We start from the raw sequence: 17,994 nt of genomic DNA, 5'->3' as shown, positions 1-17,994 counted from the left end.
TCTTTGAGCTCAATAGAAATGGTGTGTGTGTGTGTGTGTGTGTGTGTGTGTGTGCGCACACACGTGCACACTCAAACTGACTAGAGTCAGCAAAAATTAGTTCGCATCTATAGGGCACTGTTCGCCGTCTCTATTTTCACAAACACTGCCTTTCTCGCCTTCTACAAGCCTGTTTGTAGCCCCGCAGTGCATCCTGGCTGCAACTTAAAGCCCGTCTAGTGCAAGCACCTCCACTGTCAGCGATGTTAATGTCACTTTAAAGAGTGTGAAATGTTGCTAAATGTGTCAGGAAACAATTAGATAACATAAGAGGCATGTTTTCTCAGTGCACAGAGACGTATATTATGCAGGCGGGAGATAAACGCAAAGTTTTCTGAGCTCCAGCATATTCAGCACTCTCCCTCTCTCTCTCTCTTTTTAATCCAACAGAGAAATTGTTTGGCAGGAGTAAGCCGTGTTTCAAATACTTGGAAGAGGGAGAAAGGCTTGCTTTGCCTCTGACTGCTGTCGCCCAAGCCCTGTGCTATCAGGCTCAGCGAGGTACAAACAGTCTTCCACTCAAATTAAATGTGTGCCCTCCTAATTAGCATGATAAATATAGGTTTCTCTGAGCCAGAGTTGATAAAATTACAGTGTTGACCTGGAAAGGAACCCACAGCCCTCCCGTGCAGATGCAATGGCCGAGGCACTTGAACGGGTAGAGCGACGTTCCCTGAGCCTGCCCCAGTCTTCAGAGGTCATTCTGGAGAAAGAAGGTAAATGCCAGGCAGGCTGCCATTAGGTCAGGCAGCCAGGCTCGGGTGCAATCTGTGTCTTGCGTGTGAAGAGGGAAGACCGGGCTCCTGATCTCTAGGGAGAACAGGTCGTCCAGCAAAGCTTCTTGGCCATCCACACCACCCGTGGTACTCCCCAGTAAGGGCCTACATCTGCATACAAAGAAGCCTACAATAGACTTCTTCTCTGTAGATAACTCAGCAAGAGCCCCACTGGTGATGCAATGGTTAAAGTGCCGGGCAACTGAAGGGAAAGCTCTGCCTTTCAGACTTACTATTCATGGCAGCAAGATTCTGTAAAGATTTAGAGCAGCGGCCCTCAATCTGTGGGTGGTGTCCCCTTTGGGGGGGGTCAAATGACCCTTTCACAGGGGTCACCTAAGACCATCGGAAAACACATATTAACACATATTATATTAAGACTGTTACCCATGCTACACCGTGCTTCCAGACAAATTTTCATTAATTTGTAATTAGAAATAAATATTTCACAATATATAATTACAATTGTTTTTGTGATGAATCACTATGCATTAATTATGTTCAATTTGTAACAATTAAAATACTGCCTGCATATCAGATGTTAACATTACAATTCATAACAGTACAAAAATTACAGTTATGAAGTAGCAACGAAAATAATTTTTATGGTTGGGGGGGTCACCACAACACGAGGAACTGTATTAAAGAGTCATGGCATTAGGAAGGTTGAGAACCACTGATTTAGAGCCTTGGGGCCTTACTACTACCAAATGCAGTACTGCTCTCCATGGTACTGAAACGTCATCTCTCACTGGGCAAGGGTGGGCTCTTTCCCCAGCCTGAGATGGCTCGAGAACTTCTTTGGGTGGAGGGAGTGGGGATTCAGAATTAGGAAAGGAATTCCAAAAAGCAAACCAAACTCACTTCCGCTGAGTCAATGTAGACCTATAGTGACATATGGGACAAGGTGGAATTGCTTCATTGGATTTCCAAAACTAACTCTTTCCAGAAGTAGAAAGCCTGCTTTTTCTCCCAATGAGTAGCTGGTGGTTTCAAAACGGTGACCTTGTGGTGATCAGACCAACTTGTTCCCACGACACTACCAGGAGCACCAGTAACCAGAGGAGTGAGCGGAGGCTCTGGGTTAAGCATAGGCATGGGGTGATTGCCAGAGGGGTGCTCACTGTCAGCAAACCAATGCCAATGCATAGCGACCCTAAGGGATTGGGTAGGTCTGCTCCTGTGGGTTTCTGAGACTGTAACTCTTAATAGGAGTAGAAATCCCAGTCTTTTTTACCCTTGGAGCAGCTGGTGATTTTGAAAGGCTTGATGGAGGGGGAAATTATTTGTTTTGACCTTGTTTTTAAACAATCCTAGTTATGAAGAAAGAAACCACCACTCAAGAAGGTTGAAACGCCAGATGACTTTGGTGGGTGAGGGATAGGTGTCAGATGATGCAGTGATGTGTAATTGTGGACATGAACAAACAGGTCTGCCTGGGCGATCCAACAAATACCGTCACAATGGAGCTGGCATGATTGAAACCTCACTATCAGTGAATTTATACAAACATGCTCAGCCCTTCTGTTTTTTTTTTTTTCAGTGAAAACTTGCCATATTCTACAGATGTAAAGAACAGACAAGTAAGGCTTGCTGCTCATATCTGCTCCGTAATTCACGTGGTTCTACCATGTTAGATCTACCATTTCAGATCTAGAAATGGGAGGTGGGGTTGGCCTGCTGACATGCTGAGCATTCCTCCCCCACCCACCCACCCCCAACCCCAAAGCTTCTATTTAGAGTATATTTGTACTTCTTTTGTGTTTTTTGACACTAGTAAAAGCTTTAAAATGTTGAAAAGCAAAGTTATGTTAAGGACTAAGGCGTTTCTGACCCAAGCCACAGGGTTTTCCATGGCCTCCTACGCAAGTGGATGTTGGACACCGAATCAGGAAGAGCAAAGAAGGATTGATGAATTTGAATTGTGGTGCTGGGAGGAAGAATTGAAAGTACCATGACCTGCCAAAAGACAAGCTTGTCTTGGAAGAACCTCAGCAGGAATGCTCTAGAGATGCGAGGATGGGGAGACTTCATTCATCTCGTGCACTTTGGACATGTTGTGAGGAGAGAACGGTCCTTGAAAAGGACATCATGCTTGGTAACGTGGCAGAGAAGCACGAAAGAAGTTCCTGGACAACATGGATTGACACAGTGATGACAAACAAATGGCTCAACGTAAGAGCAATGATGCGGGCGCCGGAGCGGGCAGTGTTCCGCTTGTCACCAACTTGATGGCACTTGACAACAACAGTGGAAGTGATCGAATTACCCGGGTAAGGTCAAGGAAAGCTGAGCATAAAGTTCATAGGATGCTGCCTCTCTCTAAAGGAAATCTCAGACAATATCTGGATTACCACCTTTACTTTGCTGATACCAAAATCACGGTTCAAAAGGAGAAAGTAGATTTTCTTAGCCCACGTAGCTCATGAACTGAGAATCCAGGGTTCTGTTCACTAAGTTACACTCCTCTCTAAGTTTTCAAGTTGGAGGAGAAGCACATAAATTAAAGTTCATGTGGAGATTAACAAAATCTGGCTCCATAGAAAATTCTGTTACTTAAAACTCTCAATATCATTGAGTGGATTCTGACTCATAGTAACTATAGGACAGAGTAGAAGTGCCCCTGTAGGTTTCTGAGATTGTAAACATTCAGTGTACAGAGAAGAAATCCTCATTATTTTCTGAAAAAGCAGCTGTTGGATTTGAACCACTGACCATGTAGTTAGCAGCCCAACGTGTAACTCATTATGCTACCAGGGCTCCACAAATAATGTTAATGGGGGACAAAAATTATATTTTTCTAACGCAGATGTATAAACTAGGTATTTCCATTTCCTCATGCCATAATAGTTTAAAAAATATATTGGGGTTTTAATTTTCAAATTCTGCTCTTGGAACACTGGGTTTCCCCAAGATACAAACAGGTATTTTCAGGAAATAAAGGGTCTATGATCAAATCGCTTATACCATATGAAATGTTATGAGAGACATGTCCAGATTGAACTTGGGGCTCTGGTGGTGTAGCAGTTACACATTCGGTTGCTAACTACAGGGTTAGCAGTACAAAGCCAGCAGATGCTGTACGTGAAAACACGAGGCTTTCTAGTTCTGTAAAGAGCTGCGGTCTGGGAAACTCACAGGGAAAATTCTGCCTGGTCCTATCAGGTTGCTAGAGGTTGGAATCTGCTAGCTGGTACTAAGTCTTCCTCTTTATTAAGTGAGTACATTTGAACTGATTGTCCCATTCCATTCGAGACTAATGCCTAAAGAGACGAGCTAAGACATTGGAGCTGCAGCAGAGAAAATCAGATTGATGTGTGTTCTCCAAATAAATCAGAAGGGTAAAGGCCTTCCACCTCTTGAGTTTGAAAAAAGGAAAGAAAAAAAAGTGGGGGACTGGGATTTATCAATCCCAAAATAATTGAACCATGACCCATGGAAGAAGAAATGGACTTTTAAAAGTTGGTCAAATGTCAGTACTAGGAATAATGACTGTTTAAGAGGGAAATGTCAGCCCACCGTGTCCTGCATTCGTCTGTGCCTCTTCTTTATCTAACTGTCACCTGGCACCAGGAGGTGCTCGGTGGTACAAACCATTAACATGCTTAGCTGCTAATGGAAAGGTTTAGGGTGCACTTAGATGGGCTACGCAAGAAAGATCTGGTGATCTGCTTCCAAAACTTCAGTCCTTGAAAACACAGTTCTATGGGACACAGGTCTATTCCACCGTGCATGGTATCACCTCACCTGTTCCTTGAGGGAAAGATATGATTTCATTCATTCATTCAACACCCAGCTGTTCCATGGACTCACTCCATGTCATTCTTCCTGACATTGCTAAAGCGGGTGTTTTATCGGTGGTGTCGTGTTGTACATTGTCCACCTCCCAAAGTACCTAACAATTTCTTGCCCACCGAAAGCATTTAATAAGCATTGTATGGCACAATGAATGAGGGCGCCGAAGTCTGGTGCTAAGGTTTATTGGATAATGTCAGACACAACATCCTTGTAAGGTGGGGAGTGCTCTCCCTCACAGAACTGATCACAGGAGTCCTGAGCAGCCCCTGTGAGCAAGGCCATGGACAAGCTGGTGGCAGTTGGCGAGAAGCGGGATGGTAGGCCCTTTCCGCTAGGTTCCAGTTCTCTAGAACCATGATTTTGTGATCATTCTTGTCACTCTCCCTTGGAGCAAAGGAGCCAAAGAGAACTCAGCAAAGCAAAAATGTCTGCTCCACTAGTCTCCTGCCCTGCCTGCAGTCAGGGGGACAGCTGCTTTGGCGCCTTCTGCCTCGCTGGGAAAAGCTGCAGCTCCTGCTGAAAGCAGAGACCCATATAGATTCATGCATCCAGAGAGGACTGAATTTTATTTAAAGAAAACATGTCACTGTGTTGAAACTTCAGCCTCAGATTAATTATAACAAGTGTACTGTTTGGCCAACCTTAGCCTCATGATTCAACATTCCCCCTTGATCGGTTTCCAGAGAAAAATGAGCACCTATAACCGTGTGTGATGTAATAACACTTCTTTGCTTTTATGACTCCTTTCATCTGTGGATCTCAAAGCATGGCGCAAACAATAATTATCGTTCACCTAGGCGGTAAGGGTGCATTTACTCCGCTCATTTGGCCAGGTGGGGGTGGGGGTGGGGAGGGGCAGTTTGTGATGGGCTAATGTCCAGGCAGAAACTGAAATGGCATGCTCCCACCTTCTTGCCCACCTTTATATTCCGTGATCCTGGCAAGGTGGTGGCATCACTCATCTTGGCAAAGCGCATGCATTAAGTGTAAACCGAAACTCCTTCTATGCAGGATGCAGAAAGTCTAAGTAATCGATGATGTGGAAGATAAGGGCCTAGTAGGGAATTTCCATCAGAGGCACTAGATTAATCAACAAACCGAGTGTTAGACCTTTCACTCGGGCCTGTTCTCCCTCCCTATCTCCTTACCTCCTCTCCCTAATCCCTTCTTCTTTCCACTCATTCAACACATATTCTTTGGGCATTTTATACATAGAGCTGGGAGTAGAATATGCCAAACCACTCGCTTTCCCTTCCTATAGCTAGTATTCTAACGGGAAGACAGAAAAATAAAAAAAACTGAATAACATCAAGTACAAGATAATTGAAAAAACAAACAGAATGCCACGCATACACAAACATGCATCTATGGACAATGAGGGTGGAAAAGAGCAAGCTCAAAGGAAAGGCAAGGGGCACGAGAAGCGCTGCTTCATAGGGGCTGGCCTCCCAGTTAAGACAGCATCTGATAAGGAGTCTCAAGGTAGTGAGGGACAGACACATGCAGCGTTTTTGGGGGTGGAGTGGGTTTAGGTGGGGGGCATTCTCTAGACCCAAGGAATTGCAGAAACACTGGCTCTGAGTTGCTAACAGGTTTGGCATAGTCTAGGAACCGCAAGCATGCCAAGAAGGCTGGAATGAGATTAAGAGATGGACAAGAAGGAAGTGCCTAAGTGAGGCCTTTGTCTTTGACTCTGAGACTGGAAGCGTCTGGAGATTCAGAAGGAAGTGAGATGAAATGCAAAGTAGGGCTTAGGGAGGTCACTTGGGCAGCTCTGCTGAGAAGGGACCCTCATGGGGCAAGAGCACAGCATCAGGGAGACACTTTACAAAGTGGTTACACCAATCCATGCCAGAGATGGTAACAGATTAGAGAGTGATGAGGGCGACCAAATCGAAAGGATCTGGGTCTGGATGAATATGAAGGCAAATGCTGACCAGGGGTTAATGTGGGCATGAGAGAAAGCGAGGAAAAAAAACAACAACGACCCAGCCTTCAGCTCAAAGGAGCAAGGAGAACCAAGTAAGAGTCCTACCCTATTGACACACCGCGTGCACTCAGCATATGCTGCAAGCTGCAACTGGATAAAAAAGAGACCTGAATACATGTGGAAACACGATACTGAGCGTTGCCTGGAGTGTCATTCTCAGACAGATGGGTAAATCATGATTTTACTCACAAGTTTACCCCCTTCCCAGACCCTCCCCATATAACAGAGGTGCACAAAGGGCTTCCCATTAGTTTCGGAAGAACTGACAAGGCAGGAACTCATCTTTCACACCATGTCAGGAAACAGAATGAAACTTAAGCCTAGAACATAAAGCTAACATGTTGGGGCCAGACAGAGCTATACATGCCTCAGAGTGAAAACACGCAACCCAGACAGGGACAGGAATGGTCTGGAAAATAAGCCATACCATCACTGCCTTCGCCGGCACCCCTCCCCACCACAAACCACATTCACATGCAGTACGGAGTAGTAAATTAATTTTGGTCCTGTTCTCTGATTTCTCCTTAGCTTGACCTGATTTTCTTGCAAGCCTCAGGCACAGTTAATTTGTAGGGAGGGGTGTGCGTGTATATTAGAGAACATGTATCCGTGAGTGCGTGTGATGGGGATCGTTGCTGAAATATTAATATAGTGCTTTTTTATTATTATTTATAGGAAAACTATGTCTTCGGGGCTTTTAAAATAAAATGAATGGAAGATAGGTGATGTGAAATTATTTTTTAGTGTTCCTACTCTTTGGTTGATATATAAATAATACAAATGAAATAGTAAACAGCATTAAGGGCCCAATTATTGAATCTGTAGGAATGTAGGCTCATGCTTGCACCAAGTTCCCACTTCTTATCATGGTGAGGAAGAGACTGTTTATGTAAAACTCAATGTGCTTGCTTTTTTTTAAAGTCTTACTCGAATTTTGTTGGAGTTGAGTTATTTTATCATAAAACTGGAAGATACATGTCTATCTATAAAGTTTAACATCTGATTTTGAGGGAGGAGGTGGCTACAGGTACACAGGTTCAGGCTGCACAGAATAAATGAACAGCAAATGGACCGCCATCGGCAGAGTGAACAATTGTTTACTTGGCGTCGAGGGACCTGCTGTTCTAGGCAGGCATGCAGTATGCTTAGTGGAGCTACCATTTCTACTTTTCTAGGCAAACTCGCCAAGTCTCATACAAGGTAACCAATGGGGGAGCATCACCACCCAAGTGCTGGAGCCATCCACTTAGCAGTATGTTAAGAGAGCGCGACTTCCTCTTCTCAAGCTGAGCCCCCATTAACATGAATGTCTCGCCCCTGCAATCTCCCATAGGGTTGTGGAAACTTATTTATTTAAATTGGCTGTTCGTCCCCAGAGAGTTCCACCAGCGGAGTGAGGCGAAAACTCATTAGTGCCATTTTATTTTTAAATTCCACAGAAGACTCCAGCAGAGCCGGGCCCTTTCTCGTGAGCCTAACAGTGCGCCCCACTGTGGAGCACTGTGCTTGCAGTGGGGTGTGCACCGGTCAGTCATAACAGCCATCCATCAAACTCAGGCTTCCATCTCATGACTTTGCGGGTAACAATGTCAGTCCAAACTGACACCTACTCTGCAGGGTGACGCACGGCGGGATGCATGGATTCCTTTTTGCCTAATTTGGCAGTTTCTTAACTTCTCTAAAGAGTGCCCATAAACTTGAAACCCTATGCTAGAAAAGCAATAAGTACAAAAGAGCTGATCACATACATTTCCTCCTATAAGACTCATCTGGGCTTATACAGTAGCGGCATGAAAGTGAAAAAAAGCACCAATTACCATTAAGCCCAGATCAAAAGAGATCAATGCACGGACCAACAATTGGGGGCTGTCAAATGTCGAAACCACTAAATTCTCATCTTGTTAAATCTTCTGATGGCCTGTTTCTTCTTTAGTTAAATAGGGATAAATAATACAAAACAATTTACAACTAAAAGATGCGAGGGTTTTGCAGCTGCTGGATGTCTTTTGGGGAGATTAGATTCTGTAATGAGGAGACATAACCATCATTTTATAAAAGCTGTTGCTGTCTTGGGAAAAACACCACTGAATACGATTAGAAAACGCCTTTCTTTCATGAACCTACTACAGGCATGTGCTGATTGCCTGGCATATGCTTGATGATATCTTCATCACTGAACAACAATAATTTCTTACTGTAAAGCTTGAGATAATATATGAAGTTCAACTGGGTCTTGGTTGCCTCTACCTTTGGCTCGGCCATTTTGAGTTCTCAAAACCCTCTAAGAGGTGAACAGTCAATCAGCTCCCACCATTTTCACTCAAACGTCTATCTTTTCCAATAGCTTAATTAGAAGCCTTTCTCTAATAATTGAGATATCATCCTGCACATCCCTGGCTGACTAGCTCTCCATTGGGTACCAAAGATATGCAGTCGGCACCGGGGGAGGAGAACGAGCAAGTGGGAAAATATATGTGCGTCGCACAGACTTACACCTAATAGATGTGATTGTCTTTCTCCCTGTGTTTTCAAACCAGAGGGTCCATTAGGGCAGTGGCAGCTGATAGAACTTGAATGGTGGGAGACATATTTCCAACAGACACAATAACTTCTTGGCTCCTGAGGAAGGACGCAGTGTTCCCCTTTCCTTGTCTTGCACCCTGCCTCCCTTCCAAACAAGTGAGCGGCAGGGATCCCCAGCTGTCACCAGCAGACAGACCCAAGTGAGCTTTGTATGATGGGGTTGCTTTTTGCTGGTGCTGCTGCCCACTAAGGCAGAAACAAGCCCAATGAAACTCAAGGCCCAGCATGCTCTACTCTGAATCCTAACAACTCAGCCCTGGGATCGCAGTGGTACTGCAAGCTCTGGATTGCAATGAACAGAGAAGGCCAAGCAGAAACCTTGCAGGGGAACAAGAATCTGAGTAGCAGTCAGAAGGGAAGTACACCCATTTTGTCGTCAGCGATCATGCCTAGAGGGTGCGCAACACAGAATGCCAGGTTGTTAGAACAAAATGTTCTTGTGTTGAGGGAGGACTTGAGCAGAGGCCCAAAGTCCATCAGATAGCTCAATATATTACCCCCACTATCATGACCCTAGTCCTGCCTTCCACCTGGGGCTAGAACAGACTGCCCAGTGGTACAGATAAGAGCTCACGACGCACAGAATCCAGGTCAGATAAACCCCTCAGGAACAGAAATGGGAGTAGTGATACCAGGAGGGTAGGGGGAAGGTGGGCACAGTAGGGGAGGAAGGGGGAACCAATCAAATGGTCAACATATAACCATCACCACCACCCCTGAGGGGACGAACAACAGGAACCGTGTGGGAAGAGAGCGGCTGGTGTAAGATATGAAAACAATAATAATTTATAGTTTATCTAGGGGTCATGAGGGTGAGAGGGTGGGAGGGAAAGAAAAAAGAGACACTGATACCAAGGGCTCAAATAGAAAGTAAATACTTAGAAAATAATGATGGCAACATACGTACAAATATGCTTGATGTAATTGATGTATGGATTATTAAAGAGCTTTAAGAGCCCCCAATAAAATAATTTTAACAAAAAAAATAAGGAAAGTGGAGAATGAGTGGTCTCATTTCACCAAACATTTCCCCATGGCTTGGTACTAGGCAGAGCTCTGTTTAAAATCCTTGGTAATCAGTACAGATCTGGATCCACGTATAGCATCTGTATTCCTTTATGTTTGTAAGGATAATATTCATATTCACATACATTTATGCAGGTTTTATATAGCATATGTATGCTACATATACATGTTATATATAGTATATGTATGCTGTGTATACTTATTCAAGCACGTACTGGAACCCTTACATCAGTATCTGTCTGATTTGCACATACAGACTGTTACATCTTTCTTCTTTGAGATGGCTGATGGATTTTAATTGTCAACCTTTCGTATAGCCGGTAAACACCTAACCACTGTGCTTCCAGGTGGTACAGTGGTTTGTGGGATAGGCTGCTAACTACAATGTATATAGTTCAACTCCACCAGCTGCTCTGCAGGGAAAAGATGAGGTTTTCTGCTCCTGTAAAGATTTATACCTTCCTAATTCTTTCCTCTATTTCCTTTTACTTTCCTCTTGTCCCACTATCATATTCAGCCTTCAAAGGACATTTATAAAAGTCTAAATACAGGTGTGCATATATTTAAATATATTTTTATATAATGATAGGGAATTCAATCTATGTACATATATTTATATGTTAAGTATTAAGGTAGCAGACATTGGGCTTCTATGCAAGTACTCCTTCAATGCAAGAACACTTTGTTCTAAAAACCTGGAATTCTGTGATGCTTTCCTTCCCAACATGATCGCCGAAGACAAAATAGGCACATAAGCAAATGTGGTGAAGAAAGCTAATGCTATCAAAAGAGAAAGGCTTGAAGATAAAACGAGTGGCCATCTAGCTAAGAAGCAACAAAGTCCACAAGGGAGAAGCACACCAGTCTGTGTCTCTGAGATCACGTATCAGGCTTCAAGAACCCAGAGCAAAAAATCATATCGATGTGAGTGAGGGGCAGTGCAGAGTAGAGACCAAAAGCCCATCTGTAGGCAGTTGGACATCCCCTTACAGAAGGGTCACAAGGAAGAGAAGAGTCAGTCAGGGTACAGTATAACACTGATGAAGCATACAACTTTCCTCTAGTTCTTTAATTCTTCCCCTCCCCCCACTATCATGACCCCAATTCTACCTTACAAATCTGTCTAGCCCAGAGCACGTACATGGGTACATATAAGAGCTGGAAACACAGGGAATCTAGGACAGTTAAACCCATCAGGACCAATAATGAGAGTAGTGATATCAGGAGGGTAAAGGGAAGGTTGGGGGAGAGCGGGGGAACCAATCGGGGGATGGACAACAGAAAAATGGGTGAAGGGAGACACTGGTCAATGTAAGACATGAAAAAATAATAAAAAATTATCAAGGGTTCATGATGGAAGGAAGGTGGGGGAGGAAGGGGAAAAGATGAGGAGCTGATACCAAGGGCTCAAGTAAAAAGAAAATATTTTGAAAATGATGATGGAAACATATGTACAAATGAACTTGACAAATGGATGTGTGTATGGATTGTGATAAGAGCTGTACAATCACCCGATAAAATGATTTCAAATATTTTTTAATTAAAAAAAATGTATAGCTCTGAGAACCCACAGGGGCCGTTCTACTGTGTGCTATAGGGTCACAAGGAGCTGGAGTGGACTTAACGGGAGTGAGTTTTGAGTTTCTCTCGATGTCAGTTCATTGCAAACAGGGTCTGTTTTGTTATGGTACTTAGGTCATATCAGCATAGCATGGGTCCTGAATCTAATCACTTTGAGTTTTAAATAAGTCCATGGACACAGAGAACATCAGCACAGGCAGGGGAAGTTAGATAAGCCCTGGGACCTATGGCTGTGTCACAGCTGGAACATGGCACTTTGCAGAAGGGATTAAGTTAAGCATCTTGAGATGGAGCAATAAGAGAGCAGCAAAGGGGTCCGAGTCAGACAAGGCGACACGAGGCTGGAAGCAGAAGTAGGTGTGATATGCAGAAGAGGCTGCAAGCCTCTGGAATCTGGAAAAGTTGAGGAACCACATTTTCTGTTTGAGCCTCCCTCCGCTGGACACCTTGGTTTTCGCATACCGAGACTGATTTGGCTTCTCATCCCCAACACTGTGAGATGGAATGCACCTGGTTCTTCAAGCCCTAGCTGTACGGCACCGTGTCACGCAACAGCAGGAAAGTGTATGTCACACGCTGTGACTTTAAAGAAGGCCAGCTCTGAGTGGCCCATCATTTCTCTCATCACGAGTAACCATAGCAGGTTCCCCTACAGATTTGTGGGCAGAGGGTGGACATGAGGAAGATGTCTAGTCTGCCTCAGCCAGAAGGCAGAGCTCTCTGAAATCCAGTCAGCAATAAGCAAACCACCCAGACACAGTCCACCGCTAGGGAACAGAGAAAGATCTTAACCACCCACTCCTCCACGCGCCCACGTTTGCCAAACAGCGGCACTTCAGCAGGGACACGCTAGGAAGCATTGGCGGAGGGGTTGCTCTCTGAGCAGGAGAAACACCCAAGCCCTTTGCTCACATCCGGCACTCCCCTGGGGAACAGAGGAAGCCCTGCCTTGGAATACAGACTTGTATTTTCTGGCCAACGCGACAATTTTTTTCCTGTTCTCATGCCTTCCTTATTGCATTTCAGACATCTCTCTGCTTTCTCACACCACCCTGCTCCCTCTACTTCTAGCGACACCCCTTTATTCATATGGTTTAATTGGCCCCTAGTTGCCGTTTGAGATTTCCATCCAAGGGTAAGATCTACGGTGATGTAGTGTGAATTTTCCATTTAACACTGAAGCAACTCTCATGACCTACTTGCTCTTATGAACTGTGCAACCACACACGGAGTTTGCTGAAATGGATGGAAGCCCACTCCTACCTATCGCCAACGATATGCCATGGTCTCTGTCATTGATCAAATCTCCTAAGGCTGTTTCAGCCACTGCTCATATTTCATCTCCGCTTCATATCATTGAGGGAGAAAAGAATATAAATAGTGGTCTTAGCCTATTTGTAGGGAACATAAATCTAGAAACAAAAGCTCTTTATATAGAATAAAAGAATGAAGAATAAAAAATACACACCACCCACACTGAACTCTGAGGTGCCATTGTAAAGTTTTACGGCTAGGAGGAATGCACAGGTGCACACACATACCTGTAAAATGTCAAACAACACCCAAACTAAACTCACTGCCATCGAGCGGTTGCTGACTCCTAGCAACTCTATAGGACAGGGCGCAAGCACCCCTGTGAGTTTCCAAGATGGTAACTCTTTATGGGAGTAGAAAGCCCAGTCTTTCTCCCATGGAATGGCTACTGGTTTTAAACTGCTGGCCTTTTGGATAGCAGCCCTGTGTGACCACAACACCAGCAGGACTCCTACACATACCTCTACAGGTGCTACATGAGACGATGTAATTTCACAGAAGTACATGTAAAAGAGCTCTGGAGTTTTCCACCAATATAAGCAGGATAAATGCAGTGTGAGACACTGATGGATGTGTTTGCCCTAACCAAGCCACTAATAGAAGCCGAGATTCTGATCAAGAGAAACTGTGCTTACTCAAGTGCTACTTGAAGATAGACAGAGCCCATTCACAGATGCAATGAGGGCACTTCAAGAAGGACATTTGTAAACCAGCAGGCGCTCCAACGAGGCTAAGTAGAATGGCGGCTGCAGGGGTGAAAATGCAAGTTAAACAAAGGTCCAAAGAAAAACAGGATTCTCTGCTAGGAGATCTGGAGACTTGGGCAGGCAAAGTCTGCTGACATGGACAGATCCCAAGGACACAGTCCAACCCTGTGTAAGAAACTTTCCATCCATTCTATTTATTTCTAGGGAAGGGTCAGGGCCAAGGAATAGAAGAGAGCAAAGGAACAGCTTTTCTTTCTTTCTTTTTCATCTAATTGCTTATTGCTTCATCACAATTGTTTTCATCTAATTGTTTATAATTAATACATCATAGACTTATAGAACAGTTACCAGAAAGGATTTTGAGCTATTACTTGATGGTAGCCATAAAAAAGAATCAGTTCTTACAATCTGGCCCTGCATTGTACTCAGCCCCAAGAAGAGATCACTGACCCCATGGACGCCACACCAAAGTGCGGTGAAGGAGCCTGGATGGTGCCTGGCTATGATGAAGAACAGCAGCAGGGGTCTTAAGGGATCATCTAAAAATCAAACTGCGATCTAAGCGAGGAGTCAGCTAAGTCCACAGGGAAGAACACATCAACCTGTGTGATTCAAAGAGAGCTTATAAGCTCCAAATCTGGGAAAGGAAACAGGACTAGTGCCCAAGCCCTTCATGCTGGATTGAGGAGTGGCTTCTCTCATGATCTGGCACACAAATGGAATGGCTCTCATTTGTGTATGTGGGAATGAGTTCACTGTGGATGAAGGCACGCAAGCCTAAATTAAGCCTGAGGCTTAGAGGATGCTGAGAAGACACTCCGGATGAATAATAACGGGACCAGATGAATTCTAGAGCATTACCTCAGAGCACCGATTCTCCTCTGCTGTGTTCTGACTAGAGGTCCTGGTGGCGTAGTGGTTAAGCTTTGGGCTGCTAACTGCAAGGTCAATAGTTAAAAACTCTTCCATGGGAGATCGATGGGGCTTTCTACTCCTGTAAAGAGGTAGAGTCTAGAAACCTCACAGGAACACTTCTACCTTGTCCTGTAGGGTTGCGACGAGTCAGCATCAATACAATGGCAGTGAGTATTTTTTGGTTTGGTATTCTGACCGCCTGGCAGAAAACTCACGATCTGGAACGTGAGTCTATAGATTTGAACACAGAGTCGTGTTCTGGAGGAACTATGAGGGGGAGAAATCAAGTTCATTTACGTAGAGCAAAAGAGGCCACTTAGGGGAAATCCAAAGAGACTTTTTCTTCCAATAAATTGGTCCCTGGTGAACCTTAGACTTGGGAACGTAGTTCCTACACAGGTCTCAGGCTATTATTTTGTTCATCAAAGAGACCCAAAATATCCCAGGCTTTAAGCTTTCAATGTTACTTGTAGCCTTTTTCTTGGGCTTCATCTGTTCTCAATGTCTTAACAGATTCTTGGCACCACATCAACCACACCTGAGCCTTTAAAATAGACTCCCCAGCACTTTGAGACGAGCTGGGGATGACATTGCTAATCAAGCAGAGTGCTGCTGATAGACCAGGACTCGCCCTTGACCTCAAGCTCCTGACTGAGGATGATTTCTGAATCAGACGACCTGCTAGTCAGGCCCTGTGGGACCATGCAGAGGGAGGGCACAGTCAGGGCGGCCCTGCTGGCCGGCACACTGGCCTCAGTTGCTATGCTGCAATGACTGCTAGCATTTCAAAGCCATTCAGCCAGCATACACTGAGGGACTGCCCACATGGGACAGAGAATAGCACCCAAGACAGTCCCTGCCCCTAAGCAGGTAAAATGCTACCTGGAGAAATACACTAATAAGTAGGCAACTCTCCTGTCACTAGGTGACACATAGGCTGACCATGGGAAGCTGCAAACTGGGTAGTCAGAGATCTGACTCCATCCACAGGTGCCTCAGGAGAAGGGCCTGGTGATCAAAACAGCTCTACTCTTGCACACGTGGACTCGTGAGGCGGAGGATTCAACCGGATGGCAATTGTCTATTCTTTATTAAAGAAACAAAAACCAAAAAGACACAACCATTCCCTTTAATTCTCAGTAGGTTCTATCATTAAAATGACCGCCTTAAAGTGAATGAGGAGCTCAGAAGAACAACAACCAAAAATCAGCCTCACTGATTTCAGAGTCAATTGAGGCTCATTACATCTCTACAACCAGAATAGAAGGTTTCACAGTATTTCTCGGGCGTTGGTCTTTAAGGAAGCAGACCGCCTCACCTTCCTCCTTTGGAGCAGCGAGTGAGTTTGCATCACTACTAGTGGTTTTGATCGGTAGACAAGCACCACCAGGTCATGCTTAAGCTAAAATAGTGGTTCTCAACCTGTGGGTCATGACCCTTTGGGGGTTGAATGACCCTTCCACAGGGGTCGCCTGATTCATAATAGTAACAAAGTTATAGTTATGAGGTAGCAATGAAAATAATGTTATGGTTGGGGTCACCACCACATGAGAAGCTGTATGAAAGGGCTCCGACATTAGGAAGGTCAAGAACCCCTGAAAGAGCCCTCTGCCATGGAGTCGAGTCTGACTCAGGGTCCTAGGTGCCCGTGGGTTGGTTCCGACTCTTCCTGACCCCATGCACCACAGAACAAAGCACTGCCAGGCTTGAATCATCCTATGTTTGGCCCATGATGGCCGCCACCGGGTCCACCCATCTTCTTAAGGCTCTCCCTGATTTTGCTGCCGCTCTACTTTACCAAGCATGATGTCCTTCTCCAGGAGCCGGCCTTTCCCATCAGCTTGTCCAGCGTATTTGGGATGAAGCCTCGCCATTCTCGCCGCTCAGAAACATTCTGCTTGTGCTTGTTCCAAGACGGATCTGTTTGTTCTTTGGGATCTGTTTGTAATTCAAATGCACCATGCACTGATTCTTCTCCACTCTTGCTCATTCAAGGCCCACTTACACGTGCAGGACTCGAAGCAACCGGGTTTCCGAGGCTGTAAATCTTTACAGGAGCAGAGAGCCTCATCTGCAGGTCCTCACACCACCTCCAGCTCAGAAGCTACGTGTGGTTTGTGATGCCTCTGAGTTCAAGGAGAGGTTCAGGGAACGGAACTCCACGGACCAGGCCTGGAGGACTATTTTAAATACAATGAATGATGAGGTATGAGTGATTCAAAGAGATTAAACGTGGTACTTCAAGGTTGGGGAACGATAAACTCACTGTGCACTATGGTTCCGGAGCCGGGAAGATGCTATGCCTGTCTGTGTCTGTCTTTCCCCATGTCTGTCTGTCTGATTAAAAAAGTGCCAAGCCTGTGGCTGTCATGGTGATTCTGTATGATTCATGGCTGTGACCTTTACAGATGCTGGTCTGCAGGCCTTTCTCCTGTGGCACCCCAGGGTGGGGCTGAGCCCCTAACCCTCCGCTTGTGTCAGCTAGCAGTGGTGTGAGCCTCGAGTCCTAATCCAAAGTTCAGTGGTTGAAACTCACCTGCCACACTGCAGGGGAAAAGCTTTGGGAAGATTGACAGCTCGGGAAACCCTGTGGGGCCATTCTACTTTGTCCTCTAGGGTGGTCGTGAGTCTGAAGTGATGTGGCAGCTCTGGGGTGGCCTTCCTCTCCTCTCCTCTCCTGTTGTGGGGAGAAGGCTTTCCGGTTTGATAAGTGGCCTCCACCTCACTCCAGGCCTGCCTTGCGCTGACGCTATTTCAAAAGTCAGGCTGCTACAGGCCCCTAGTGACCTGCCTAAGACCAGGACAACTTCTTATTACAGGGAATTGCAAATTAAAAAAAAAATAGAAAACCTGGGTCCCCAGTCTTGGTGGAAACGTGATACATTGGCCCGGGCTGCAAGCTTAATGAGGGTGTTAAGGAACAGATCTCGGAAGTTAGAGTTATTTTTCACACCGCCATTTTAAATGAAAATAAATATTGTTCCTGCACAATCAAGAATGGGAAGAATGAGGCAATGGTCTGAAAAAATCCAGGAAAAGGAGTGAGAGAAGGGAGGGAGTAACAACGGCGTGGGTTTCTGTTGGGGGATAAAAGAAAGCGAGAGAAACTTCTGCACAACCCGTGCCACGTAAATGATCCTCTGAAATTCAAAGATCTATTTTTGTTTGATTTGGAAACATCAGCAAAGGAGAGTGAAAGTTAGCTGCCACCTGGATCCTTCTGGGAGCCTTTCCACGGTCAGGTCTGAAATACAGCTTATTGCAC

The 17,994-nt window shown here is 45.1% G+C and overlaps 1 protein-coding gene across 1 annotated transcript in view; it reads right to left on the bottom strand.

Moving 5' to 3' along the window:
• Window positions 1-16,603, bottom strand: part of TENM2 (teneurin transmembrane protein 2) — a 504,145-nt gene extending 487,542 nt beyond the window's left edge. The window contains exon 1 of the mRNA XM_075542722.1: window positions 16,528-16,603. Coding sequence (XP_075398837.1) covers window positions 16,528-16,603 — 76 coding nt within the window. The remainder of the gene's footprint in view (window positions 1-16,527) is intronic.
• Window positions 16,604-17,994: the final 1,391 nt, after the last annotated feature.

This window comes from Tenrec ecaudatus, chromosome 2 (assembly GCF_050624435.1).
Source record: "Tenrec ecaudatus isolate mTenEca1 chromosome 2, mTenEca1.hap1, whole genome shotgun sequence".
Taxonomy (NCBI): Eukaryota; Metazoa; Chordata; class Mammalia; order Afrosoricida; family Tenrecidae; genus Tenrec; species Tenrec ecaudatus.
The sequence above is the reverse complement of the archived record's forward strand: the minus strand, read 5'-3'. Positions and strand labels throughout refer to the sequence as shown.